At 55.8% G+C, this 23647-nt stretch overlaps 10 protein-coding genes across 10 annotated transcripts; 6 read left to right on the forward strand and 4 right to left on the reverse strand.

Annotated features, from left to right (window-relative positions):
* Nucleotides 1–8: 8 nt before the first annotated feature.
* IE81DRAFT_342962 (hypothetical protein) lies at nt 9–4188 on the forward strand. The gene is made up of 4 exons (XM_025515724.1): nt 9–1574; nt 1654–2144; nt 2207–2991; nt 3072–4188. The coding sequence occupies exons 1-4, from the start codon at nt 370–372 to the stop codon at nt 4125–4127; spliced, it is 3537 nt and encodes a 1178-aa protein (XP_025367211.1). The 5' UTR covers nt 9–369; the 3' UTR covers nt 4128–4188.
* IE81DRAFT_325936 (hypothetical protein) lies at nt 4079–7383 on the reverse strand. Its single transcript, XM_025514663.1, has 7 exons — nt 5785–7383; nt 5601–5697; nt 5401–5518; nt 5025–5309; nt 4839–4928; nt 4602–4759; nt 4079–4510 (listed from the first exon to the last, which is right to left on the reverse strand). Exons 1-7 carry the CDS (start codon nt 7120–7122, stop codon nt 4323–4325), a joined length of 2274 nt encoding a protein of 757 aa, XP_025367212.1. The 5' UTR covers nt 7123–7383; the 3' UTR covers nt 4079–4322.
* Nucleotides 7384–7638: 255 nt separating this feature from the next.
* IE81DRAFT_246030 (hypothetical protein) lies at nt 7639–10379 on the forward strand. Its single transcript, XM_025511270.1, has 2 exons — nt 7639–8032; nt 8124–10379. The coding sequence occupies exons 1-2, from the start codon at nt 7915–7917 to the stop codon at nt 10070–10072; spliced, it is 2067 nt and encodes a 688-aa protein (XP_025367213.1). The 5' UTR covers nt 7639–7914; the 3' UTR covers nt 10073–10379.
* A 698-nt stretch (nt 10380–11077) lies between these two features.
* IE81DRAFT_349611 (hypothetical protein) lies at nt 11078–11473 on the forward strand (the record flags this gene model as incomplete). The annotated part of the gene is made up of 2 exons (XM_025516415.1): nt 11078–11167; nt 11249–11473. 2 exons carry the CDS (start codon nt 11078–11080, stop codon nt 11471–11473), a joined length of 315 nt encoding a protein of 104 aa, XP_025367214.1.
* Nucleotides 11474–14612: 3139 nt separating this feature from the next.
* On the forward strand, nt 14613–14933 carry IE81DRAFT_349612 (hypothetical protein; the record flags this gene model as incomplete). Its single annotated transcript, XM_025516416.1, has 2 exons — nt 14613–14699; nt 14778–14933. The coding sequence occupies 2 exons, from the start codon at nt 14613–14615 to the stop codon at nt 14931–14933; spliced, it is 243 nt and encodes an 80-aa protein (XP_025367215.1).
* A 1040-nt stretch (nt 14934–15973) lies between these two features.
* IE81DRAFT_349613 (hypothetical protein) lies at nt 15974–16406 on the forward strand (the record flags this gene model as incomplete). The annotated part of the gene is made up of 2 exons (XM_025516417.1): nt 15974–16066; nt 16155–16406. 2 exons carry the CDS (start codon nt 15974–15976, stop codon nt 16404–16406), a joined length of 345 nt encoding a protein of 114 aa, XP_025367216.1.
* A 315-nt stretch (nt 16407–16721) lies between these two features.
* On the forward strand, nt 16722–17651 carry IE81DRAFT_246190 (hypothetical protein). Its single transcript, XM_025511271.1, has one exon. It carries the CDS (start codon nt 17045–17047, stop codon nt 17546–17548), a length of 504 nt encoding a protein of 167 aa, XP_025367217.1. The 5' UTR covers nt 16722–17044; the 3' UTR covers nt 17549–17651.
* Nucleotides 17652–17755: 104 nt separating this feature from the next.
* On the reverse strand, nt 17756–19580 carry IE81DRAFT_293946 (amino acid transporter; the record flags this gene model as incomplete). Its single annotated transcript, XM_025512029.1, has 4 exons — nt 17756–18472; nt 18543–18815; nt 18932–19270; nt 19359–19580. The coding sequence occupies 4 exons, from the start codon at nt 19578–19580 to the stop codon at nt 17756–17758; spliced, it is 1551 nt and encodes a 516-aa protein (XP_025367218.1).
* Nucleotides 19581–21174: 1594 nt separating this feature from the next.
* Nucleotides 21175–23101, reverse strand: IE81DRAFT_246253 (hypothetical protein). Its single transcript, XM_025511272.1, has 5 exons — nt 22819–23101; nt 22661–22727; nt 21885–22581; nt 21615–21795; nt 21175–21522 (listed from the first exon to the last, which is right to left on the reverse strand). Exons 1-5 carry the CDS (start codon nt 22957–22959, stop codon nt 21412–21414), a joined length of 1197 nt encoding a protein of 398 aa, XP_025367219.1. The 5' UTR covers nt 22960–23101; the 3' UTR covers nt 21175–21411.
* On the reverse strand, nt 21181–21734 carry IE81DRAFT_325943 (hypothetical protein). Its single transcript, XM_025514664.1, has one exon. It carries the CDS (start codon nt 21406–21408, stop codon nt 21250–21252), a length of 159 nt encoding a protein of 52 aa, XP_025367220.1. The 5' UTR covers nt 21409–21734; the 3' UTR covers nt 21181–21249.
* Nucleotides 23102–23647: the final 546 nt, after the last annotated feature.

The raw sequence follows: 23647 nt of genomic DNA on the forward strand, positions 1-23647 counted from the left end.
GCTGCCCGCGGGCGCCCCTACCTACCTACCTCTTCATCATATCTTGTCCATGCCGTGGGACGCACAAGAAGGAGAGGCATCCAAGTCGAGACTTAGAATTGACAAAGAACGGGAATCGATGAAGAGAGATCAATCAAGTTGAGGAAGAATCGGACATTTCACTCGCAGAAGCGGATGAGCGATAGCCAGCAAAAGGTGGATGGTCGAGATTGGATGAGGCTGGGCAGGCACATTCACGATTCGGCGCGGTGTTTGAAGGGCAAGGGTCAAGACGTGTGCGAAGGATTTTGCTTTGCACACATCAAGAGCGCAAGATAGAGCCAAAATACAAGCAGAGCCTCGAAATGATCAGCAAAAGCTGAGATTGAAATGACGTCTACGAGCAAAGCGGAGCGAGTGGCAGCTCAGACGAGCGACAGGGAGCCTTGCGGCGCCTTGCGAACCTGCAAACCTTACTGGCACGCATTCGAGACGCGAGCCAAGCAGAGGTGGCAAGGTCGATCGCTGGTAGACATTTTCGTCACCGAATTTCGAGATCGCACGTTGGAATACTACGTCTGGGCCATTCGCTCAGGTTACGTCACCATCAACAGCAACATCGTCGATCCGACGTATGTGCTGAAGGATGGAGACACGATGCTGAACAAGATTCATCGTCATGAACCGGCAGTCTCGGCCGAGCCAATCAAGATCCTCTACCACTCGCCGGAACACGGTAGGCTGGTCATCGTCAAACCCGGAAGCATTCCTGTTCATCCAGCAGGCAGATACGCCAAGCACACGCTGCTCAGCATGCTCCAAGAAGCGCTCGGTCTGGACCTCATCTACACGTCAAACAGACTCGACAGGCTCACTTCGGGAATCATGATTCTCTCCTTGACACGTCCTACCGCCCAAAAATTGTCCATGGACATGACACAAGGTCTGGTCCGAAAAGCCTACGTCGCTCGAGCTCGTGGCAAATTTCCCACTTCCGATTCGGAAATCGTCACGTGCAGAGAGCCCATCTTGGGCGTGGACAGGCAGACAGGTCTGAATGTGGTGCATCCGCTCGGCAAATCGTGCGAGACAATGTTTCAGAGAATGTCGTATGACGAGACGAGCGATACGAGCGTGGTGCTCTGTCGACCCATCACTGGTCGCACGCACCAGATCCGCGTGCATCTGCAATGGCTCGGTCATGCCATACCCAACGATCCGATCTACGCGCACGAGGTCTGGATCAGCGACCCCGACGTGCATCCCTGCAATTTGGCAAAAGTGACGATCGGTAAGGACAGGAACAACTTGGAACCGGGCATGGACGGGTATAATGCCGAAACGGCCGGATGTCCCGAAATCGCAAAAGTCGTTGCGGCGCTCAAGACGGACAAGGACGACAAGGAGGATTGGGCGAGGTGGAGGGATGAAGTCAAGTTTGGAGAATTGTGCCAGCAGCAAGGATGGCAGTTGCCTCGCGTCGAAGGTCCGAATGCTCAGAGCGCCGCCGATCCTCGCAGAAGAGATGCGACTGGGGCTCAAGCTGAACTCGTCAACCCCGCGGACGAAGGAATGTCTTGCGAGGTTTGCAAGGTGTGAGTTTTGCTCACCAGCGACACGCGTGCGCCACGACTACTCATCCTCCCCGTCGTCCCGCTCGCCTCTTCGAGGCAGTCCACTGCAGCCCGATCCACCTCTCTCTTCGCTGTACATCTACTTGCACGCCATCAAGTACGAGACGGACGAATGGGCATTCGAAGACGAGCTGCCTTGGTGGGCACGGCAAGATTGGCGCTCTCGAGCCGCATCTGATGCTAATCCCGCCGTAGCCAGCGAGGACAAGAGCGTCTGGCCGACAGTGGTTCAGGCGCAAGATGCCAAAGTCTCCACGAGCCCGAATGGTAAGCTGCATGTTTACATGCACGATTCGGCTCTGCCCACGCTCCAGCAGAGCAGGCAGGATTTGGACGCGCAGTCTCAGTCGTCTAGTACCACGACGCCTGCTTCAACGACGCGCCCTGGCTCGGGAGAGATGGACGAGTCTGCTCGGGCTTCCGCAGCTCGATCGCGCAGACCACTGGTCGATTCGCAGCTTTGCGCATCCCTCCCGACAGAGGTCGAGCTGCCGAGCGCCACACCATCCGTAATGCTCGAAGTGTGGGGAGGTGAGTGAGTGTGCGAGCGAACATGATTGACAGGATATTGAACTTGCAAGCGCTTCGGGCAGGTCTTGAAGATTATGCTCAGCGCGACATCGAGGCTGTACTCCGACATTACCAACCAGACGTAGGTCGCAACTTGAGCCACAGCGCTCTACATAGCGGCCACTTGATCGTGCAAGCAGGCAAAGCGTCCCAGCTCGCCCTACGTTTGTACATCTCAGGTGCCCTGGACAGCGTCAAATCGGCCAGTCTCTTGCTGCATCGTTGCCAACTTCCTGCTCCTCTGTTGGCACATTTGCAAGCCGATAGGGAAGCTATCGGCGAGCGCAAAAGAAACGACCGCAAAGCTGCCGAAGCTGAGAAGAAGCAGAAACGCAAAGAGGCTCAGCAGCGCGAGGTGGAAGAAGCTGCAGAAAGGCGCAAAGAGAGAGGTATCGCACCAGCAGCGGCGCCGATCACGCAGAATGACAGCGAGCCGAAAAATGAAGCGGCAGAGGTGGTGGTGGAGCGGCTTGCGACGAAGTTGCGCCACAAACCAAACACCAAGCAAAAATCGCAAGCTGGCAAAGCGCAGTCTGCAACTCCAGGTGCTGGTAAGATCGAGCTGAACGAGCAGGGACAGGCTCCTTCAGAACTCGAGTTGCTGCACTTTCTGGATCAGGGCTGGAAGATGACGATGCAGAGTGCGCAAAAGGGCGGCTTGATCGACTTGTGGACGCGCATCATTTCTGCGTTTGGGGTCGATGTGTCAAGCGAGACCCTGCGCACGTTCAGGGCCACGGTTGAAAGAGCGACGTACATCTTTCCAACGCTAACCCAGCTGTACTTGGAAAGCCAGCTGGGCGAATCGGTGAGCTTGTCGATGGGGGCGGACCAAAGTGGTGTTCTGTACGAGACTGACTTCCAGACAACACTTTGCCTACTTGCTAGGTTGGTCTGTGGCTTCAAGATCTAGAGAAAGAACGCGGATCGAGCTCAAACCCTTGGCACGTCTCTCTGCGCGATCCGCCGCCTTCTTTGAACTTGACCCTCAAATTCGTTCGGAGCCTCGGCACGGGACAAAGTGCCGCCGAGATTGCCAAAGATTTGACCGTCACCACTCCTGCCGGCAGCGTGGCTTGGTGTTTGGCACTGCCCTCCGCAAGAACTACAAGGCCATCGGAGGGCGAGCAGTCGGACCGGTTCGCCGATCTTGACTCAAGTCACATCTTGCCAAAATCACCGGCCCACCGTCCGCCCATCCCAACGGATCTCATGGAAGGCGGTACAGCTCTAGCGCGATACAGAGCCTACCTGATGACTATCGCCTTTCCCATCCCATTCGATCGCTCGCCAGACGAAAAGCTTCGCATTCTGGAGCCTTGCGTCGGCAGCGGAGGAATTGCCGTGGAGCTCTTTGCCGCTCTGCGAGCGCGAGCGCAGCAAAATATCGAGGTGTACGCTTGCGATGTGGATCAAGACGAGGTGACTCGAGCTTCGCGGATGTTTCGTCTTTGCGAGAGCTCGCACGATTCGTCCAGCGCTGCAACGATCCAGCTCGCACGCATCGACTCCGCCGATCCGTCAGCTCTGGCAACGTTTGTGGGAGGTAGAGGCACGATGGATGGCATCATTACGGATCTTCCGTGGGGACATCGAGTCTCTTCTCATCAGCAACTTTCCAAATTGTATCCTCGACTCGTACAGGCTTTTTGCCACGTCTTGAAAGCTGGAGGCGTAGCGCTGCTCATGACGGCAGAACATCTGATGCTTCGACGCGCTACCAAGGCGCTAGAAGCAGCAGTCAGAAAGTCTGGAGGTGGCTTTGTCCTCAAGTATATTCCTCTCGCCTTGGATTTGGAAAGCCGGCCACAGGAAGAAGTCTCTTTGGGGCATGCCGATCTCGTGCAGACAGGTCAAGACGCTGCTTCATTGAATGAAGGAGAGAGAGTCGTGGATGTTGGCTACAAGGTGTACCTTTGTCTTCTGCAGAAAGTCTGGTTGTGAGGTGGAGCTGGACGAAATCCGAAAGGTTGTCAAACCACGCGCTGCCAGCCGTACAATCGTGCTTCCGCTGGCTCGGCGGTCACGTCGGTCAGTGTCTTGTAAGTGGACATTGTGTGTGGTGTGTTACGCTCACTAGAATACAAGTCTGCGATTGTAAATCACGAGGCAGCAGCGGGGTAGACCGCTATGCTAGTATCAAACCTCTTCATCAGTGTCAATCAGGTCTTCCATCTGAATCTGGGACTTGGTCTTCCGAGGTAGCCTTGTGGTCGAGCTGGATGGTCTGCCCAACGCATCGACGGGATGCGAGTTCAAGGGACTTCCCTGGGCTTGCCATTCCTCATAAGCAGCCGTGACAGGTCCTGTAATCTTGGCAAGTGCATCTGTGGGGAAGGGGAGAAAGCACGCTTAGACACGGATCGCCTCGCCCGAGCTGATCCGCACCGCAGCTGGCAGCAATGTCCACGCACTCACCCTTCATCGTCGCCTCGTCAGGGGCATGTCGCTGTTTCAAGGAAGCCCATCGACGCTGCATCGACGCCACGTCCCAGCACCAGTCTTCCTTTTGGAAATCTCTCCAGTGGATCAAGATGTCGTCATTCTCATCGATAGCTTGAGTCTGCGTCTCGAGCCTGCCATAGTTGCGACGGCAAGGAGTTGCATCGGGAAATTAACGAAGCGTCCGACCATTGTGCCTCGCATAAAACTCACAGCCCCATCAAGAGAAAGTCATCACGAGCACGAATCCACTTGATTGGCTGTCCTCGTTTCGCGCGCTCTGATCTGCAGAAGATGGTTTCCCTATTCGAGGTATGAGTACAGCCTCAAGCAATATCAGCTTCGTACTCCTCCAGCCCGGCACAGAATCGACATGGCCTCTGGAGAAGAAGCACTGACCATTTATCCCTGCACATCTGGGCAGTTCTGCTCTTAATCCCCTTCTCGACCGCGAGCCACGAGAATCTCTGATCCCCTTTCAAAATGTCCGCAGGTTGAATACCCCTCTTCTCACACTGGTCCTCCACCGCCTGCAGCAGCCTGAGACTCTCTTCTTCTGACCATTTACCCTTTTCGGCAGTTCTCTTGCCGAGCTCGAAAGCGTAGCGCGCCCTACAAGCATGTCCAGGCCTGTTAAGCTCGTTGCCTATTCGCTCCCAGCGGGGGCCATGTCGGTCATAAGCTCTGCAATCGGGAGATGAGCATGACCGAAAGAAAGATCAGCCCGGCCAAGTTCTTGTTCCGACTAGGCTGTGCGCCTTGCTTAGTGACGTACTGCATCAATCCTTCCACTTCTTGCACTTTCCATGTACCCTTGATCACTCTGTCCGGATTCCACATTGCACTGCAGTGTATCCGCAAATTGCGCGCAGGCCGATCCCCGAGCTTTCGTACTGTTCGTACATGACGTGAAGTGCTCAGGATATTAGTATGCGGTCGTCAAGATGCGCACGCGGGAGCCAGGACTTCTCTCACCCAGGTACGATGTGAGACTGGCGTACAGCCGTGCATGTTCTGCCGTTGGTCGATCTAGGAACAAGCCCTTTACATTATCCACCGTCATGTCATTGTTCTAGGTTGCACGGAGGGTCCTGAATGTAGTCAGCAGCAGTCATCGAAGCGCATACAATCGGCGTATCGGCTCGCGTTTCCTGCTCACCCTGGCAAACTCTTCCGCGCCCTGTTCGATCACAGCATCCTCCGCCTTGCTGAAGTGACTAGACTTCCACTCCAAGCCATAGGCCTCCTTGAGCCACTTGAACTGTTTAGGCATGTAGAGCTTTTCCAACATGTCAGTGTGAGAGCAGTCCATATTCGCAGCAATCAATGCCTCCTTGTTCTCGCGCTGATTCGCCTCGGCTTTCGGGATAGGGCCGGCCGAGGCCCATCTTTTGTCCGCGATGGTGGAGCCCATACCTGATCCTGCGCCGTAGGATGAGATGCCCGCGCCGATTGAGCGGCCGGAAATGCCTGCGCTCGAGCTATTCGCTGCGAATGGCACTCGCGAAGCCTGATCAGAGGAGGAAGATGTCTCCTGACCGGCGCTGGAGGCGCTTTGCCCATGTGATGAAGCACGTTGAGATGAAGAAGAAGCAACGAGCCGATCTGTCATCGATCTAAAGTCAAAGTTGGGCGGGAAATGCGAAGCGTGGGCATTTCGCTGCTGCTGTTGCTTTTGTTGCTGTGCGCGCAGAAAGGGGTTTGTGGATTGTATCGCCGGGCTCACTGGTGCAGCAGGTGTCGCGCGCGTCGCTGGGATCTGAATCGAGCTTGAAGAGAGCACTGCTGAGGTTGAAGCCGGTGCTAGCTGTGCACGCGCCGTTAACCCAGTCTCTCGCTTCCTGACTGCCTTCTCCAGACGTTTCTCAACATACGCTGCCAGCTTGTCATGCTGTTTGCGTTCTCTTTTGCTTTCGTTAGCTTTTGACCCCAGGGTCAGCCGGGATTTATCTACTTGCTCAGGGATGATATCCTCCTTGCGGACGCCTTGAGAGAGTTGCTCGGAAAGGAAACGCTCGACCAGCTCCGCGGCCTTGATCTTGAGCTGCTGCTTGGACAAGTCTACTAGTGGGGCAGAGAAATTGCTAGTCGCGATTGCGCCGGTGACTGTGCTGTCAGTGACATCGGCGGAGCGCTTTGAGCCGCCCTTCGCTTCCAGACGGCGCTTCTTTCCAGTGTGTCGATCCGCTCCGCTCTCCGTCACTGGCCCCGATCGCTTTGCTCCAGCCGCAGCAGTAGAGCTGTTCGCTTCCCTCGTTCTGGACACAGACAAGGCGCCCAATGGCTCTCCGGCATTGCCGATTGCCGCTTTAGCATGAGCCAGAGGTGCCGGCGCAAGTGTTGAGCTGCTGACAGTTTTCCTCTCCTTCCTCGCCCTTCTGCTCTCCCGCCGCTCAGCTTTTTGCAGCTTTCGTTGACGCTTCGCTGCTCTCCTAGCCCTGCGCGCCTCTTTCTCCGCGCGACGCTGTTCTTTCTCCCGTGCTTTGTCAGCGGACATTTCCGAGAAAATGCAGATGGATGTGAGCGTGTCAGTCTATTGGATGCTGGTCGGTGCGCAGCCCTATGGCGGTCCTGCTTTAAATCATGATGGGCCGGGGACCTTCGAGAGGATGTTCTGAGCCATTTGGCCGCCTGTGTGCTGTGCTTGCGTCGTGCCAGTGCCGGCAGGAGCGTTGTGAGTTGAAACCGCGATCCCAACGTGCGACTTGAACAGAGATACCTGCTGCTGACCGTTCGGATGGAAGGAAAGCCTATGGACCGTCAACGTTCAATCGTGAATCAAAGAAGTCAAATTAAGTGAAGCCCCCCCGCGTGTGTATGCGCGCGCGTGCAGCAGGACATTCAAAATTCTTGATTCTTGATTTCGATTTCTTTTTGAGGTCAAATCGATCGTTCACGTGATGCGCGCAGCATGAAGATCAAGCCGCGGGCTGGCTTGAACTTATGCGTCCGCGCGACTCCCCTCTGCTGCGAGCCGTCGTTTGCGGCAGGAGAAAAGGCCGACGGGGGCACACGGCACACGACAACGACGAGGCATCCAAAAGGAGCATGCATGCATGCATCACTTGTGTGCATCCTTCCTTCCCACCTCGCCACCAACCATCAGCCAACATCTTGATTTGTCGCAGTCACAAGCCTCTTGCTGGAGCACGACTGAGCTCACAGGGACGCGATACACTCAAGACTCTCGCTCACCACTCAGTCGCAGAGACAGCTCTTCCAAGAGCCCTCTCGCTCGTGACTTTGGCTCTCTCATCCACCCCTTTACACCCCGCTAGCGCCAATCAACATGTCGCTGACCATCGAAGCCAACACGCCAGCTGCGCAAGCTCTTCAAACCTCCATCCAGTCTCACCTGGCAAGTCGGGGTTGGGCAGATAAGGATGACGAGGTGATGGCAGAGTACGGTGAGTTGCGGACGAGGCGTCCGAGCGCCGCACACGAGCGCATACATCCTGATCATTTGCTTCCCTCCTCATCGTCGACGCGCTGTGACAGTGGTGGTGATGCTCAGCAACTCGAAATCCGTGGACCAAGTCACTGCGGAAATGGAAGAGATCATTGGCAACGACTTTGACCCGCGCAATTTTGGCAAATGGTTGGAGCAGGAGATGTGCAGAGGCGCAAGAGACGCGAATCAGCGAGACGTAGTGGGCAGTAGTGGAAGTAGCAGCAGAGAGGCGCCAGAGATCGTGGAGAGCATACGTAGCGGTGGCACAGATGAGCAGAGGAGGAGCAGAAGCCCGAAAGCCGAGCGCCGAAAGCAAGAACTGGGCTACGATCAAGGACCCTTTTCAGGCGAGCGCAGGCGGAGCAGAAGTCCTCAGAGATCAAAATTCGGCAGGCGGACAGATACGTACCGGCCGGGAGCGGCCCAAGACAGGAATCGTCGCTTCGACTTCTCCAACGGGCAATTGCGAGATGATCATTTCAGGTCTGGTCCAGGGCTCAGAGCCTGGGGCGGCCAAGACCACTCAGCCAGGGACCAGCAATACCCGCATGAACATCTACCGGGCGAAGGAAATCGCACCGCGATGGACTCGCCCGCTTTCGCTTCGATGCCCGCTGTTCGGCAACCACCACAGAGCGATGAAGATGCCGCCATGATGAGCACCTCGCCACCTACAGGCCCTCGGCAGCTGAGGGTGCGGGGGGCTGCAGGTGCTGGTGGGGCGCTCTTCGCCAGGGCCATGGCTGGTGCTCCTCATCAAGACAAAGCGGACATTTCGGGTGCTCAATCTGCGCCTTCAATCCTTTCGCGCTTCGGGGTTCCGGATCCACGAGCTGGCATTTTTGAGCCAGCTCAACAGACGATTCCCGCTCAGCCTGCTCAACACTACGTCGCACGTCCGGGCGTATGGGCCCCTCAAACAAGCACCAATGGCTCGTCTGCTCCCCTGCTCCAACGTCTCGATCCAATGCTACCCAACAACCAATTCTCGTCGTCGGATGCGATGAGCGTCGATGAGGGCCAGCCAGTTCAACATTCTTCCGACTGGCCTAGTCAACCGGCATCCTCCGGACTGTGCAGGTACGGACTACAATGCACCAATCCGATGTGCTCATTCGCGCATCCTTCTCCATCTGCAGCATCAGCAAAGGGAGGTCCTGCAGCCAACGCCCAGTCCGAAGACCCCTTGGTCCTCGACCCCACTCCTTGCAAGTTTCAGGCTTCGTGCACCAAAAGAGATTGTTCGAGGAGTCACGTTAGCCCTGCACAGCTCTTCCTAGGTGGACGCAACAATGCGAGCGCATCAACTCTCAGCGTCGATCTATCTCAGACTCCATGCAAATTCCAAGCAGCCTGCACGAATGCAAAATGTGCCTACGCGCACTTTGATCCGAACACTGGAGCAGCTGGACCCAGTCCTGCTGCCCGTACGCTCGCGACTACACCAACGACGCCAGCCGAGTTCAGTCCCGCCAATGTGCCCTGCAAATTTGGTTCGGCTTGCACCAGAGCGGATTGTAAGTTTGCGCACGCGCAAGCACGTGACGAGCCACCGGGTGGCGAGGCAAAGTGCCGATTTGGGGCTGGGTGTACGCGAGGTGAGTGCGGGAATGAGCACGCGAATGCCAGGTCATGCAACTTTATTATCATTACGCTGAATTTGGCGTCTTATGATGACACCCCACAATGTTCAGCCGACTGCCGCTTCGCGCATCCTCTCGGTCGAGCGATAGATATCGCGGGCTACTCGGGCTTGTCCAATGGCTCGATTGGTGCGCGTCCGATCGATGCGGATGCCGAATTGGCTGCTCGTCGGACGCAGCGCTTCGGCGTCAATTCCGGTTCTGGGCAGTTCAGCGAGGACGCGCTCAAGGATGAAGATGGACAACCACGGATTCAGGACGCGGAGGACGACGACATCGAACTTGTTTTGCCCGGCTCTGGTGGAAACACCTCGGGCACGACGGACAGGAGGTCCGTCCAGCCTGTTGCCTAAGCTTTTGGTTGGCGCAGCTCGTGCCCGGCGAACGGTTGGTCGACGGCGGGAGGTTGCCGCCTTGTTAATTTAATACAACTCCTTTTCAGAGGCGCAACTCCGTCTTGCCGTCAGTCTGGTCTGATCTGAAACTCGGCCGTGCGCCCGTCTCCAACACACTGCATTGACGCCTCGACAACTTTGCTTGATCTCGGATCTCGTCCAATCGTCCACCCACCTGACGGTCCTGTTCTCAGGATACACAAGGACTTTGTCTCTCGCACTGACGCCGAAGGCACGTGGTCAGTCAGCCCAACTTCGGGACACTCATCCAACGAGTCGTCAAGCTAAGACCTCCAGACTTTTGAGACCACGTCGACCCTGGTCTCCGTCTACAAGTTCGATGCACCTCTTCATCTGCAGCTTCATCCAGCAGGACGTTAGTCGCTAGATGCCGCCCGCGACGAATCACTGTGGGCAGTTCATGAAGCCCACTTAGCTTGAGCGGCGGCGGCGGCAGTGACTGAGAAGGCTCATCTGGAGCTGCAAGACGCTGCGTACCTCACCCTAGTCTGGATATGAAGCTTGTTGATGAGGTCGTAGGTATGTATGCGCGTCAACATGTATTCACAACATGTCGCTGCAGCGGCCATTGCTTGTCATAAGAGGCATGCCCTCTGGCACTCTTTTTTCTGATTGGCATGCCCTCTGGCATTCTTTTTCTGATTGCCCCAGCCAGATCACCGCGACACCGCGTCATCTGGTCACGCGTGGCTTCCCGCCTGCTACATCGAGCACCGATCTCTCTGCAAGTCTAGAGCGCCACAACGCAGCGTGTACACGTGAGTCCGGCACTCCAATCACGAGCTATAGACCAGCTCCAGCAGCCGCGTTCAGGTGAGTATCATTCAGACCGTTCGGTCTAAGCGAATGTCTAGCCTGTGCACTCATATGTTGCCGACTTTTATCGGTCCGCATAAGCTCAGCTTTATAGCATCACTCCACACCACTCGTGGTCTTGCCATCATGAAAGCACTTTCGTGCCTCGTGCTATTCTTGATTCTCGTGGACTGCGTCGCTTCCATGCCCATGCTCCACGCAAAGTTGCCGTTCGCAGTGAGCGCAGAATTCTCAATCACACCCTTGCTTCCGAAGCGATGCTGACGCCGGCGCTGTTCGACTGCATAATTTGCGCAGCATGTCCCACTGGCCAAAAGAGCCAAGCAGATTTGCGGATGGAAAAAGGAATTCGGCGTGGGTCCGGCCGTGGTGTATCGCTCCCTTTTCGCACTGTGCGACCAGCCAGCAGGCAGCGAAGCGCCAAGGGTCTCTGTGGGCATGCCAACGCCAACGACGAAGTCGCCCACGCGCACATCGAAGCAGATCTCTCCTGCGCCTCGACGTAGAGGCAATACGTACTAGGAAGATGTAGCCACGCCTCAGCATTCCTCTTTGCGTTACATCTGGCCTGGCGGATCTCGTGGCAAACGTTCCGGCAAGTAGCACTGAAAGGCAGACGAATCCTCTTGGAATGACGTGACCTCGAGCATCCATACACTGGTCCTCGAGCACGCCAGGGATTGCGGAAGATGCTTCGACGAAGGGGGAAGAAGGTCGGGCATCGCGGTCGACATTGACGCACATGCCTCTTCCCTTCCCTTGGGTCTATGCCATTGAGCTGAACGGCCTTGACCTCGATCGGGCAGAAAAGGGGGGAGAAAAGGCAACATTGCGTGGCTGCGTACAGCGCCCTTTCAGTTGCTGCCGATCCCTCTTTTGCAAATGCATGCTCGATCAGATGCAATGCGCAATACCACGCCAGCTCCAACAAATGGAGCAGATTGGGGTCCTGGAAGGTTGTTCCTCATCAACGCCAAGTATGTCGTTTCTTACCGCCCGCATTGGTCCTCGCAGCGATGCGTGCAGTACTACAGTCCCTTGCTCGGCACTCTGAAGGCTCTGAGTGGGCTCGTGCCACCGGGTGCAATCTCCGGTCGGTAGCAAGCGTCACTTCGGTACAGCTCTGCTCGAATATGCAGAGCGAGACTCATGGCCTGGCCTGATTGTACTACAGTAGCAGACTAAAAGCTTGGATGTGAATCACTGAGGGCCCTGGTCGGGAGCACTATCAGACAAAGCGCAAGGTTCGCATATCAGCGCTGGTGACACGAGGTGAGGTGCTGGAGCCTCCCGACCGTACTTCTGTCCCGTAGATCTTGATGAAATGGCTACGCAACGCGCCTTGAAGATCCGAGGCGAGAAGGAGACGGTCGTTAGTAGAGTGATCAGAGTAGGAACGCCGAATACGACGGGCCCCCTTGGATCTCTGGACACACACTCGTAGCAAGCGTCAAACTTCATCACGCGCGTAGGATAGAGACGCCTCGACATTGCCCAATGCTCCGTAGCTGACTCTGAGGTCGCCACTGTAGGATTCGGACGCGTCGTTAGGAATTATAGGGCCGAGGTGGCAATGAAGTAGACTACTGGGGTGCCCTGTATAGCTAAAGTGGGCGTTGTCGTTCCAAACGTAGCGCTGGTCGGTCTCGTAAGCAGCTGCGTTCGCATCCGCTTGTCCCAGAGAAAGCTATCATATAAATGGCTTCTGGGAAAGCGTAGCCCGAATCACGACTGCTTCCTCAAGAAGCCAAAGTCCAGAGCAAGTCCTCTTGCTCCACAGCTTTCACAGAGCTTCCCATCCTTCTCAAGCCGGTACAAGATTATTAGTAAGTGCTCGCTGGGTAACAATTTGCTTGCGTCATCGTGTCCGGTCTCGTGTGTCAACACGGTCTGACCACAGCTCACCTTTGTGCGTACAGGCCTCACGCTCAATCTCCGAGCAATTTCAAGATGAAGCTCATCTTCCTTATTGCTTCCTTCGTTGGCGGGCTAGCTATCGTGAAGGCTATGCCAGTCCCACCATCGGACATTACGATCGTGAGTGCAACGCGAAATTTTTTGGCTGCTGGCATTCCCATCTCTTCTCTGACCCGAGCCCCCTCGATCCTGGCCCATTCATCGAATACCTCCCGATATTCAAGGACATTGCCTCTCTGTCTAAGCGCACCGAATGCAAGTACTTTGAGCCGGGAGGCGTAGGCCCAGCTGTCTTGCCCGAAGGCCCCTTCAAGCCTTGCACAGGTCCCCCATGACCAGCGATGTGACCCACATCATGCTCTGCGGAGCATCACGTGTCAATTTGTGCATCTTGTCTCCGAACCCTGCGATCCAGCCTTTCTGGCTATTGTGGTCTCTTTTCACAACGACAAACAATCCATGCTGGACTCCGACGACGAGTGCGCCCGATCTCGCGCTCCAGAGTGGGTGCTTGGTGGGATGATCAGTGCAAGGCGAAGAGATGATTCGCGATTGCGTGCAGTGTTGGCACGGCAGTGCGACGCTCGCCTGCTTGCGGTATCATGATCATGAGTGGCACTCCGTGAGTGGGGAGCCACAGTGCCGGCCACTAGTCAAGCAAAAGGTCGACGCCATCAGCAATTGTGGATGCGATGCATGCTTCTCAAGACAGCTGCGCATATAGAAATACCGGCACAAGGTGGATGCTTGGATGCTGCATGGTCTCAATTCGTGGTCTGTCCGGTCCTTGTGAAGAGATTGATGCATTGCCTCGACTGGATGATATATGCGGTTCCGCGATAGTGTGAGCATACACATAGGCACAGCAGGGCGCGGACGCGCGCGTCACCTGGGTGCGCAAGCACTCACAATCACAAAACACAAAACACAAATCAGGTGTGTATGTTGATGTCTCTGGACACCAGACGACCACAGCAAGCACGCGATCGAGGCGTTCCTGTGCTGTGCTGGGCGTGCGCAACAAATCAAGCAGCTAGCCGTGCCTGCTTTGCAGCAGCTCGATGCGCATTCAGTCAAAGGTTCCAACGCCATGCCTGAGTGTAGCAGCAAGTAGCACATTCACCATGCAGCGATGATGACCACTCACCTTTAGACGACCTGGTGAATTTTCTTTAGGGGAGAGAGAGAGAGGGTGGGGGGGGGGGGGGGGGCTTCAAGGGCTAGGTGCGTCGGAGAAGTAGGCCCAATCGAGGTAGGAATTTTGAATGCGGTACCAAACGCGATTCCTTTGGACAGACGAAATAGCCCAACGCTATCAGCAATACACTCATGTATCAATGCATTGCTTCGAAGGAAACGCATATGTGCAGCCGAAAGGCGAGGCGGCTGCTTTATGGTTAGCACTCATGGCTGCCAGGATGGTGAGTGTGAGTGTGAGTGTGAGTCTGAGTGTGAGTGTGAGTCCCCTAGCCCGCTGGAGTGTGCCTGCCACGAGCTTGCTTCTCCTCGAAAGGTACAAGTAGTGCCCAAAAGCCCTCTCCCGATCAAATTTTGCATCCTCCACTCCAAAAGCTCTGAACGTTGAAGAACTCCAGCGACAAGCTCGTTCCAACTCTCAACCAATCTCGTCAGACTCGAATAGTACAGAGTGAGTGAGCGGTTTCTTCCTTGGACCCAATCGTCTTGCCTACAAAGTAAGTAACCTCTTGTTCTCGCAAAGTCGAACCTAGCTTGAACATTCAGCATGAGGCCTGTGCTCGTTCTGATCGGTCTCGCCTTCAGCCTCGGCGCTGTGGCGGCCCACCCCGTCCCATCTCCTGCTCCTGCGACGGTGAGTAAGATGAATGCTTGAGCGTTGCATCCTCACTGGCCTCTGAGCTGCGATCAAGACCCAATGCGCCCTGGTCAGACGGATTTGCATGTCTCGAAGCGCGGACAAGAGTCGACCGTACAGCTCACCCAGCGCGAGGCCGAGAATCAGAAAAAGAAGAAAAAGGAGAAGTGTCCTTACTGGCCGAAGATTTGGGGTCTTGGTCCGGCAAACCTTTCCAACGACTGTTCCTAGGTGTGTTCAGCATCTTAGCAGCCTCGCGCGCAAGTGCAAGACCAAAATTGGGCTCCCTCGTGATGTCTGCAGTTCTCGTGCTTCCAGTGAGCATGAGGCAAAGACGCTGTAAAAATTCAGTACATCCAGAACGCCGAGTGTCGCTCGTGAACCATGCGATTTGAGTCAAAGCCCGCCGATCCATATGAGGCGCTTGAAATCACACCTGAGTGACCCCTCTGGCAGACCTGACTCGTCCGACCGCTTTTGCGAGGCTTGTCACCTATGAGTCGGAAAATTGGTGGGCGCAAGGCCAACAAAAATATCTCGTGCCTAAGCCTCAGTCCAAGAACGCGCCACTTGATTCTACAACCTTCAATCCGTCATAGTGAGACATCACATTCGTGCAGGCATTCCGTGGCCAGCTCATCGAGTGCCAAAGAGAGTTGAGTTCGCGTCAGCTTTGCCGTCGTGCGAGCCCGTCCAAGGAGGCAGAACACCTTTTCGCTCCTCAATCTTTGCGCCGCTCGTGTATCACCATTGCCCGGCCCTTCCTCCCTCTCCAAAGTGAGTAGAGAAAAAATCCGAGACTTCCGAGCTAGTCAGGGTCAGCCCAGAGCCTGGTCTGAGCCCAACCTTCAAGGTTTCGAGTATTCACGGATGGGAAGAGAATGTTCCGAGTAGCTCTGAGTATGCAGAGCGCGCGAATGTTCCGATGACCCCTAATTGCGCAGAGCCATGACTTCTGACACGAGGTAGATGTCAGCCACGCAGCGTTACTGCCTTGGCGGCTGCAGCAGCATAAAATCGCCTCGGAGCTTCTTCGCGACCTCGCCCCTCCAACAGCATCGCAGCCAGCCTCTCCTCCGTCATTCAAGCACGCTTTGCTTCACCACCCGAGCCTACGTTGCCAGTGTCACCTTCATCAAGAGCGAGCAGAATCACTCCTCGTCGAAAGCAAGTTTAGAAAGTGAGCAGGGATAGGCGCGCATCAGTGGTGCTGATCGCTGAGCCTCTTCTCTTCTGCTGGATCGCAGGGAGGAGTCCTGATCGGGATCAGCATGAAGCTCATCATCGTACTGCTTGCCCTATTCCTGAGCTTCGGCACCATTACCGCCCTCGCGAGGTCGTTCCCTGCAGAGGAGCCAAAGAATGTCGGTATCAGTCTTGTCATCTCTACGCTGGAAAGTCGCTTACCCCCCTTGTCTACGCCGTCTGGCCAACATGCCCGTGCAAATGCAGTTGCAGATGAACAGGCGTGAGAGAGAATCTGGCGAGAAGTTTTGCAAGGCCGCAATCAAGAGCAAGAAAGAAGAGTGCAGATCACTGTCTGCGGGTCAGGAGAAGAAGAGGTGCAAGGCAGAGGTCGTCGATCTAAAGGAACACTGCAAGTCCGGGGCAGAGGAACCCAAGAAGCAAAAATGCAAGCCCTTGCCTGTCGGGAGCGGGGGACCGAGCCCTCAGGTGCAGGAGAATGGGTGCCCATATGAGTAGATGTGTGAGGGGCGAGCCATTCGTTAGGATGACTAGCAGGTCTCGAATGCAGCCCTCTTCTAGTACTGCAATTGAACAAGCCTCGTTGCACTCTTCGTTGGAATCGACTTGAACACCGCTCTTGCAGCCGTCTGTCAGGATTAGAGTCGAGAATGTGCTGCGACACCCGCGCAACGCGCAGCCCGTCCCAAGAGGCGGACAAGGCAAAGAAGGTAGTGAGGCCTTCCACTGACTTCAGCAATCTAATCGTTTGACAGTGCTCACAGCGCCGAATCTTTCGTCTAAATGCTCAGCAGAGGCGAGGGCGAGGGGACTCCCTCGAGCAAGTCGGGGTGATACGCTCTGGGTGTCCTCACCCGTGACTGATCGGCAGGTCCGATTGCGACCGAGCGTCTCTTCGCTGTGGTGGGGCCGTCATCAGTGCGACTGATGTCATGTTCGGGCTCATGCTTGTGGTCGAGCGATTGCAAAGCCCGGCAATTGACCCACCCAATTGTCGCCGAGCACATTGAAGTTCAAATCTCATCAGTGTGAGTCGATCAGGTACGAAATACGTTTGCCTGCACCTGACAGCAAGCACCCTGTTCCCGCCGATCATCGCACCTCGTGATGCTTGCAGACGTGGAGAGCGCGCCGGCATGCATGTTCTTTGCAGATCAGTCCGACGCCTTTTTGGCATGAACTTGCAAAGTGCTCGGCGGGCTATACAGGAACTACAAAGACTACGAAGACTGTCCACTGCGAGAATGCGTGAGCCTCTGGTCTACTCGACTCAAACCGTGCATGAAGCAGCACATGCTCATGCCTGCTTTCCTTCCTCACCTTTTGATATTCTCAAGAGGCGAGAAAGACGTGGTGTCGCCCAGTCCACTTCGCCCTCTATGTCGTCTGACCTCGCTTCAACTTTGCCTAGAAAGCTACGCGGCTTCCATCCCGTGAGATTCGTGATTCAGCTTTCAGGCGCACAGATTATACGTTTCTGCTCACGATTGCAATGTCAATTCGACCACGTCAAAAGTACTGTACAGCAGCAGCAGCAGCAGCAGCAGCAGAGCGAAATGCGCATCCCCTTCAAGTTCCAAAAATTGCCCAACATGCTGATCCTTTTTTCAATCCTCGAATCTGTGTTTTGCCAAATCTGACGATGCGCTCCTGCTTGCTTCCCGTGACGTCGCGAGCGGGTGAGTTTGCAGAAGCTCAGTGCTGCTGCTCCACAGCACGCTTGGCGCTCTCTTGCTGCAGAGAGCCTTCGCGAGGTCCCTGATAGTTGGTGAATGGGCTAGAGGGCATGCGTACGAGGCGTGAGCATGGATGAGCGGGTCGTCAAGGGTCGATTCTGCATGGACTCACTAAGCAGCAGCAGCCAGCAAGAGGACTCCGAGCATGACGACCCAAGAGTAGTTCATGTTCTGCGCCGTGAGCGGGCTGACGGTGGGTATGACAAGGACGACGCACTCAAACACCGTCCAGATGCAAGCGATGATCCGAATCGTCGTGCCGAACCATCCCCATCCCATCCAAAAGGGTCCGGGCTTGAAGTTGACATCCGGATGTCTTCTGAAGATCATGGCGCACAGAATGGGAACCATGTAGGACAGATCCATTCCCAGCGCAGCGAGGGAGAAGATGGCGGCTACAGCTGCGTAGGATGCGAAGCTGAGCAAGCCGAGCGCTGCGCATGCCACCACGACGAGGATGACGGCCGGCACGGTAGAGCCGCGAATGACCTTGGAGAAGATTTTGGGCAAACCTCCGTCCCGAGAAAAGGCGTAGAAAGACCTGGCATTGGCTTGCGTAGCGGTTTGGACCACGAAGAAGGCGACGCTGCAGATGAACGGCCAAATGACCAGGAAGGCCACTCTGCCTCCTCTGAGAAAGACGATCTGCGCGAAAGCGAGCTCTCCGGGAAAGGTGCTGAGATCTTGAGATGCTACGTCGCCGCTTGCGAACACCATGGCGACGTTGAGGAAGAATCCAAAGAGACCCGTTCCCGCTACGGCCACAAAGATGGCGACAGGAGCGGCAATAGCTGCTCTCTCGACCTCTTCAGAAATGTGTGCAGTGGCCTGAGGGGGGCGCAAGTGCCAGTCAGCATACTGCAAGCCCACTGTTTGCTGCGCGGTCTCCCCTACTCACATCGTAGTCCGTCATGACGAATTGGACGCAGGTCAATCCGACCAGGAAGGCGAAAGCGTTGCTACCGTAACCAGTGCCATCTCTAATCTCGCCAAAGACGTAAGAGCCAGTGTGCATCTCCGCAGCTGGCGTGCGAGCGAGCACCAGAACACCCGTGATGACGGTCATGCCGAGGTTGATGAAGACGTAGGAAGAGGTGAACCTGGCCAGCCAGCCGGTTGGGAAGCAGTTGAGGATGCCGTGGACGATGAGGAGAGCGGCATACAAGCCATACTGGTGGGGGGAGCAGGAAAGAGCGCAGAACCGAAGCCGAGCGTCAGACGGCCAATATCCCCAAGCTCTGATGGGAATGTGTCGACATTGCGAGAGCTGTGCAGCAATGTACTCACAGTTGCGCCCACGCTGGCAGAGTAGCCGGTCAAGACGTAAGCCCAGGCAAAGATCATTTGTGCCAATCCATACTCGGTTCCAGCAATACCAGCGATCTGACCGGTGAAGTTGAGCCAGCCAGTGAACCAAGCAGTGATGGCTCTGTACCGCCTGGGCACGACGAGGCCAGAGGCAGAGTAGAGACCGCCTGCTGATGGGTAAGCGGACACGAGTTCTCCGATTGCTGCGCCCAGAGTGAGGTTCATGATCGCTCCCAGCATCCATGCAAACACGGTGCTGGCTGGTCCTCCGGACAAAAAGGGCAGGTTGAAGGTGGTCGCTACGGAGGATATCAGTCCCTGTGGCCAGTGTATGCGCATCGTCCCCAAATGTCAGCATACATATCAAGGCCTATAGCACGGCTCCACCACTCGCTGTTCGACTCACCATGATGGAAAAGGCAAAGGAGATGGTGGACAAGCTTTTGAATTCGCGTTTGAAATCGCTCTTGTAGCCCGTCGTGGCTTGCAGAGCAGCATCGTCATCGTTCAAGGAGCCATTGTCGCCATCATTGGCGGGTGTAGCGGTCACGTACACATCCTCCTTGGCATCCCTCTCGTAGGGCGGAGCATCGCCGGCCGATCCACCTTTGGATTTGAACAGACCCATGTCGGGTGCCCTCGTCGTGCGTGTTGTGGGAATGGGAGGTGTGAGTAGGATGCGCTAGATGAATGGTGAGTAAGAAGCAAAGACGAGATCGTGAATGGGAATGCTTTTGGTGAGCTCAGGGAGAAGGAGATATGTGTAGGGGAAGGAGGGAGGCGTTGCTGATAAGAAGAAATCGCGACGCCTCTCTCTCTCTCTCTCTCTCTCTCTCTCTCTCTGCTGTGCTCGCTCGCAGCAACATCAGAGAGGCTGCAGCAGCAGTGCTCCATCAAAAAAGTCGCAGTCTATTCCGCGGGTCACAGAGGGGAATCATGAAGAACCAAATTAAGCGGGGGGGGGCCGGGCCTCAGCATGCATGCAGTCAGAAGTCGGTCATGCAGTCACCATCGGTACTACTACTCTTGCATACATCGCCTGTTTACATGGAGGCCTAGCCAGTCGTGAGTGTGAGTACTCATATAGACTGCTCTCGCGCTCATGCATCATCGATCACTCGCAGAAGCAGTCGAGGCTTTCGTCTGGGCTGGGCTGGGCATGCATACAATGTACACTTATATATATTTAACGGTACATTTACAGACACATATCCACATACTGTATGTACACTTGCTGCATTTGACTCACAACAAGCGCCGTGCCTGACCTCGTGTGGCGCTTTGTGTGGCAACCTCGCGCGTTCTTTATCCGGTGCTCGGCGGGTGCTGCATGCTGATGCCTGCCTGCCTGCATGCGATCCGGCAATCCCGGTGGTGATGGAGCTCGAGGTCGGTGATAGCGGCCAGATGGGCGCGCCAGCAAGACTCGCATTGCGACTCGATCCACTCATATAATACTCACGACTCACGAAATAATGTTGTGAGATCCGCCTAGCTGTGTGCATGACTTTTCTGATGCTCACGCATCGCATCGCCCTTTGGCGGGCATAGCTAGCGGACAGCTCCCAAGTTGGAATTGAGCACTCGTGAGTCAGAGTGCTAATCTTGCATCTTGAACGCTCTGTAGCGTGAGTGTGCACCACCACCACAGCCACATGTCATTATATAGAAGCGCCCGCGAGTGGCTTGTCCGCCCCCCGCCTTTTCGTGGTTTGCAACTTCATCAATTCTTGATTCAAACGCAAGCTTCGGATTCAATTAAGCCACGCGTCTGGGCAATACAAAGCAGTCAAGCAGAAACAGAAACACAAGCCGCGCGCGGCGTTGTTCGCTTCCGTGATCCTTCACAAAAGATTCGAATCGGCAGCTGTTTCGAGAGTCTAGCTGCCGCAACCGCCGCTGCCATTCATGATCGAGGTGCATCCATCAAGCAGGCAGGTCGACGAAACGCCGATCTTCACCCGCGAACGATGCGGTCATCGTGAATGCGAGCGTTTTTGTGCTTGCGTAGCAAGCTGGTCAAAAGGTGAGTATAGAGGGTTAGGCGCCCCCCCATCCCGCATGGAGCGTCGCGCCATACAGACCAGACTCGTGATCAAGAATTGCACCGTCTTACTCGGCTGATGCGCCCATGCTGACGCCGCGCGCATGCCGAAGACTCACGACTGATGCTTTGGAGATGTGTACAAGTGACCCAAGATCATCGATCTTCGTGATAGTAGTAGTGCGATAGACTACGCAGCAGATCGTGTTCATTGCAGAAGAGGGGGAGGAAGACGAAGCAAAAGACGCGAATACTAGGGAACATTGAAGGTGGAGACGGCGAAGGTGATCGGAATGGAAATGAAGGCGAGCAAGAGCCGAAAGGACTCTCGAGTCTCGAGTCGACAGCATCGTGCGATGGTAGCAATCAGCGTGGCACGCGATCGCTTGCTTTCGTCAGCCTCACCACCCATCGACTATGGTCTTTCCACGACGTAGCCGGCAGAGACTTCGTGCATCCTATTGTTGTCATCCTCGAACTCCAATTGATATGGCTTGGCCAACAGTTCCTGCGTCCTCGATTTGAGCTGAGAGGGGGGTGGTCGTCAAAGATCATGCGAGACCACGAGCAGCACACGTGCGGCTCACTGCGTGACACTCCTTCGCAGTCTTGACTCACCTTGGCTGGGTTCTGACGACCAGTCAGACCTGGTCCTCCACCCAAGACCTTGGCGCGGTAGAAGCATGAAGTGTCGGGATACATGCCCATCACCCATTGACCTACTGCATAGTCTTGCGGTGGCAACGTAGCCACACTCTCTGGTAGCGGCACGATAGCTTTGAGCGTCGTGTTTACCGTGCTGTCGGTGCACAGGGCGTGAGCAGCTTCAACGTGTCAGAGACGCACTGTTTTCGTGCCAAAGAGCGCGAAAGCAACTTTGCTACTCACGGAGAGTTGCGATCCTCTGCATCCTGCACGACGTATCGATTTCGATCGTTGTTGATGCATTCCATCACAACAGCCAGAATCCAAGTCTCTCCCTCTTCTTCAGTCTGGTTGTTGTTGTTGTTGTTGCTGCTGCTGCCCCCGCCGCCGCCGCCGCCCGTTCCGCCTTTTCCTGCGCCCGCGCCACCTTGCACACCAGACCCTTTGCCATTCGTTGGTCCGCGCTCCGAGCGAGATTTGGTCGGCTGCCTAAAGGCCACCCTGCGTCCTTTGGCCAGAGGCAATTGGGCGTGCAAAACCTCTCTGCGCGCTTTGGCAGGGTCGACGTATCCCCGTGGCGTTTGCCTGCTTTTGCTCGCGCTTGGCGTCGCGCTCACATTGGCACTCGATATCGACGTGTTGTGCGCGTCTCTTGCAGCAGAGCCGAGTGCGCTCGTCGAGCCGCTGACAAGATTGGACGATGATTCTGATGAGCGGACAGCGCTAGACGCGGCTGCTGAAGAAGTGGATGCCGAACCGCTTGGGGCGGCATCAAGCGTAGCGCCAAACGCTCCTCCCCGGTTGTCGCTCTTGTCATGCGAGTGTTGCGAGGCGCGGCTTACGGGTGGGGGCGATTGCGCAGGAGCAGGTGTGAGCGAGGGGGACATTGAAACGCTGGAGAAGCGTCGCTTTTTGCGTCCCATGGCTTTGGCTGGTGGATCTAGGAGTGTTCGAAAAGGCGTCCGGATCAGCGTATACCAGCGCAACATGGAATCGAGATGGGGCGGGCGAGCACACACCATTCGCAGCGGTGGGACGCAGCGCGTTGAGCACAGATAGCGTCTCTAGAATCTCATCGGCCAGTCTGTGTGGCGAGTGGGGTGGGAAGCAGTGTGAGCGGCTTGTTGGGGTTTCTGGGCAGGGCACACCACATTGTTTGCTCGCCGTATCTCGTCATCCACAGCTCGCAGAAGAGCTGCCTTGGAATCGGCGATTGCCGTTCTGGCGTCTTCCGCTTCATCGTCAGGTTCGCCCTCTTCCCCTTCATCCACATCCACATCCATGTTTCCGTGATCTGCAACACCATCCGCAGCGTCATTGTCCGTCTTGCGCAATCTTCCAGCTCGATCCAGCACGTCTTGCAGCGTGGCGCGATGTCGATTGAGATTTGCTTCGTGAGCCGACTTGGCGACGCGAGCTCGATCAAATTTGCGCAAAGTCGCCTTTACTGTATCCCACGTGCGTCTCTCTTTTGTTTCACGAGGGCGCTCGCGCGTGTCAGCGAGCGAGCGCATGTCCTCAAGCTGTCATCTGACTTGCTGCTGCTACGTCGGCCCGCTCAGCGCGAAACGCGAGACCCGCAACGACTCACCTTCGGTGGACGACGCAGTGGCAGACCTGTCCTTGCGCGATCTAGCCGACATGGGGAGCGAAGCGAAGCGTCGGGGCAGGGGAGAGGTGGTCGCAGAAGCTTGTCATACACGGATGGCAGGAATGTGAATGTGAATGTGCAGCGTCGATGAACAGAACAAAGTGCGCAAGTGCGATGTGCGACATGCAGAGAGAGAGAGAGAGATGAGGTGTGTGTGGATGTGGATGTATGTTGCGGAGATGGTAAGGACCAAGCAAAGCGCTGTTCGAGGCTGGTGGCAGCGGTCTGCTTCCGCAGTCAATTGCTGTGACGCTCCTCACTTGCCACTTGTCACTTGTCCTGACTCTTCAGAGCTGCGAGAGGTAGCAGTCAAGCAGCCTCTTGACAGGAAAGGACAGTGCGCTGTCGACCTCGG

Source organism: Ceraceosorus guamensis (genome assembly GCF_003144195.1).
Source record: "Ceraceosorus guamensis strain MCA 4658 unplaced genomic scaffold IE81scaffold_82, whole genome shotgun sequence".
NCBI classification, from domain to species: Eukaryota; Fungi; Basidiomycota; class Exobasidiomycetes; order Ceraceosorales; family Ceraceosoraceae; genus Ceraceosorus; species Ceraceosorus guamensis.

What these genes read in the sequence shown, in the direction of transcription:
- IE81DRAFT_342962 (XM_025515724.1), top strand. Translation starts at nt 370, where the DNA reads ATGACGTCTACGAGCAAAGCGGAGCGAGTGGCAGCTCAGACGAGCGAC. An exon ending in AATGCTCGAAGTGTGGGGAG is followed by an intron (nt 2,145 to 2,206) that starts GTGAGTGAGTGT and finishes CGCTTCGGGCAG; the next exon opens with GTCTTGAAGATTATGCTCAG. An exon ending in AAAGCCAGCTGGGCGAATCG is followed by an intron (nt 2,992 to 3,071) that starts GTGAGCTTGTCG and finishes CCTACTTGCTAG; the next exon opens with GTTGGTCTGTGGCTTCAAGA.
- IE81DRAFT_325936 (XM_025514663.1), bottom strand. Translation starts at nt 7,122, where the DNA reads ATGTCCGCTGACAAAGCACGGGAGAAAGAACAGCGTCGCGCGGAGAAA. An exon ending in GCGCGGAAGAGTTTGCCAGG is followed by an intron (nt 5,698 to 5,784) that starts GTGAGCAGGAAA and finishes CGTGCAACCTAG; the next exon opens with AACAATGACATGACGGTGGA. An exon ending in TGACGAGGCGACGATGAAGG is followed by an intron (nt 4,511 to 4,601) that starts GTGAGTGCGTGG and finishes CCTTCCCCACAG; the next exon opens with ATGCACTTGCCAAGATTACA.
- IE81DRAFT_246030 (XM_025511270.1), top strand. Translation starts at nt 7,915, where the DNA reads ATGTCGCTGACCATCGAAGCCAACACGCCAGCTGCGCAAGCTCTTCAA. An exon ending in CGAGGTGATGGCAGAGTACG is followed by an intron (nt 8,033 to 8,123) that starts GTGAGTTGCGGA and finishes GCGCTGTGACAG; the next exon opens with TGGTGGTGATGCTCAGCAAC.
- IE81DRAFT_246190 (XM_025511271.1), top strand. Translation starts at nt 17,045, where the DNA reads ATGCATGTTCTTTGCAGATCAGTCCGACGCCTTTTTGGCATGAACTTG.
- IE81DRAFT_325943 (XM_025514664.1), bottom strand. Translation starts at nt 21,408, where the DNA reads ATGGGTGGTGAGGCTGACGAAAGCAAGCGATCGCGTGCCACGCTGATT.
- IE81DRAFT_246253 (XM_025511272.1), bottom strand. Translation starts at nt 22,959, where the DNA reads ATGACGCTGCGGATGGTGTTGCAGATCACGGAAACATGGATGTGGATG. An exon ending in GCAGAGGATCGCAACTCTCC is followed by an intron (nt 21,796 to 21,884) that starts GTGAGTAGCAAA and finishes GTGCACCGACAG; the next exon opens with CACGGTAAACACGACGCTCA. An exon ending in GTCGTCAGAACCCAGCCAAG is followed by an intron (nt 21,523 to 21,614) that starts GTGAGTCAAGAC and finishes CCCCCCTCTCAG; the next exon opens with CTCAAATCGAGGACGCAGGA.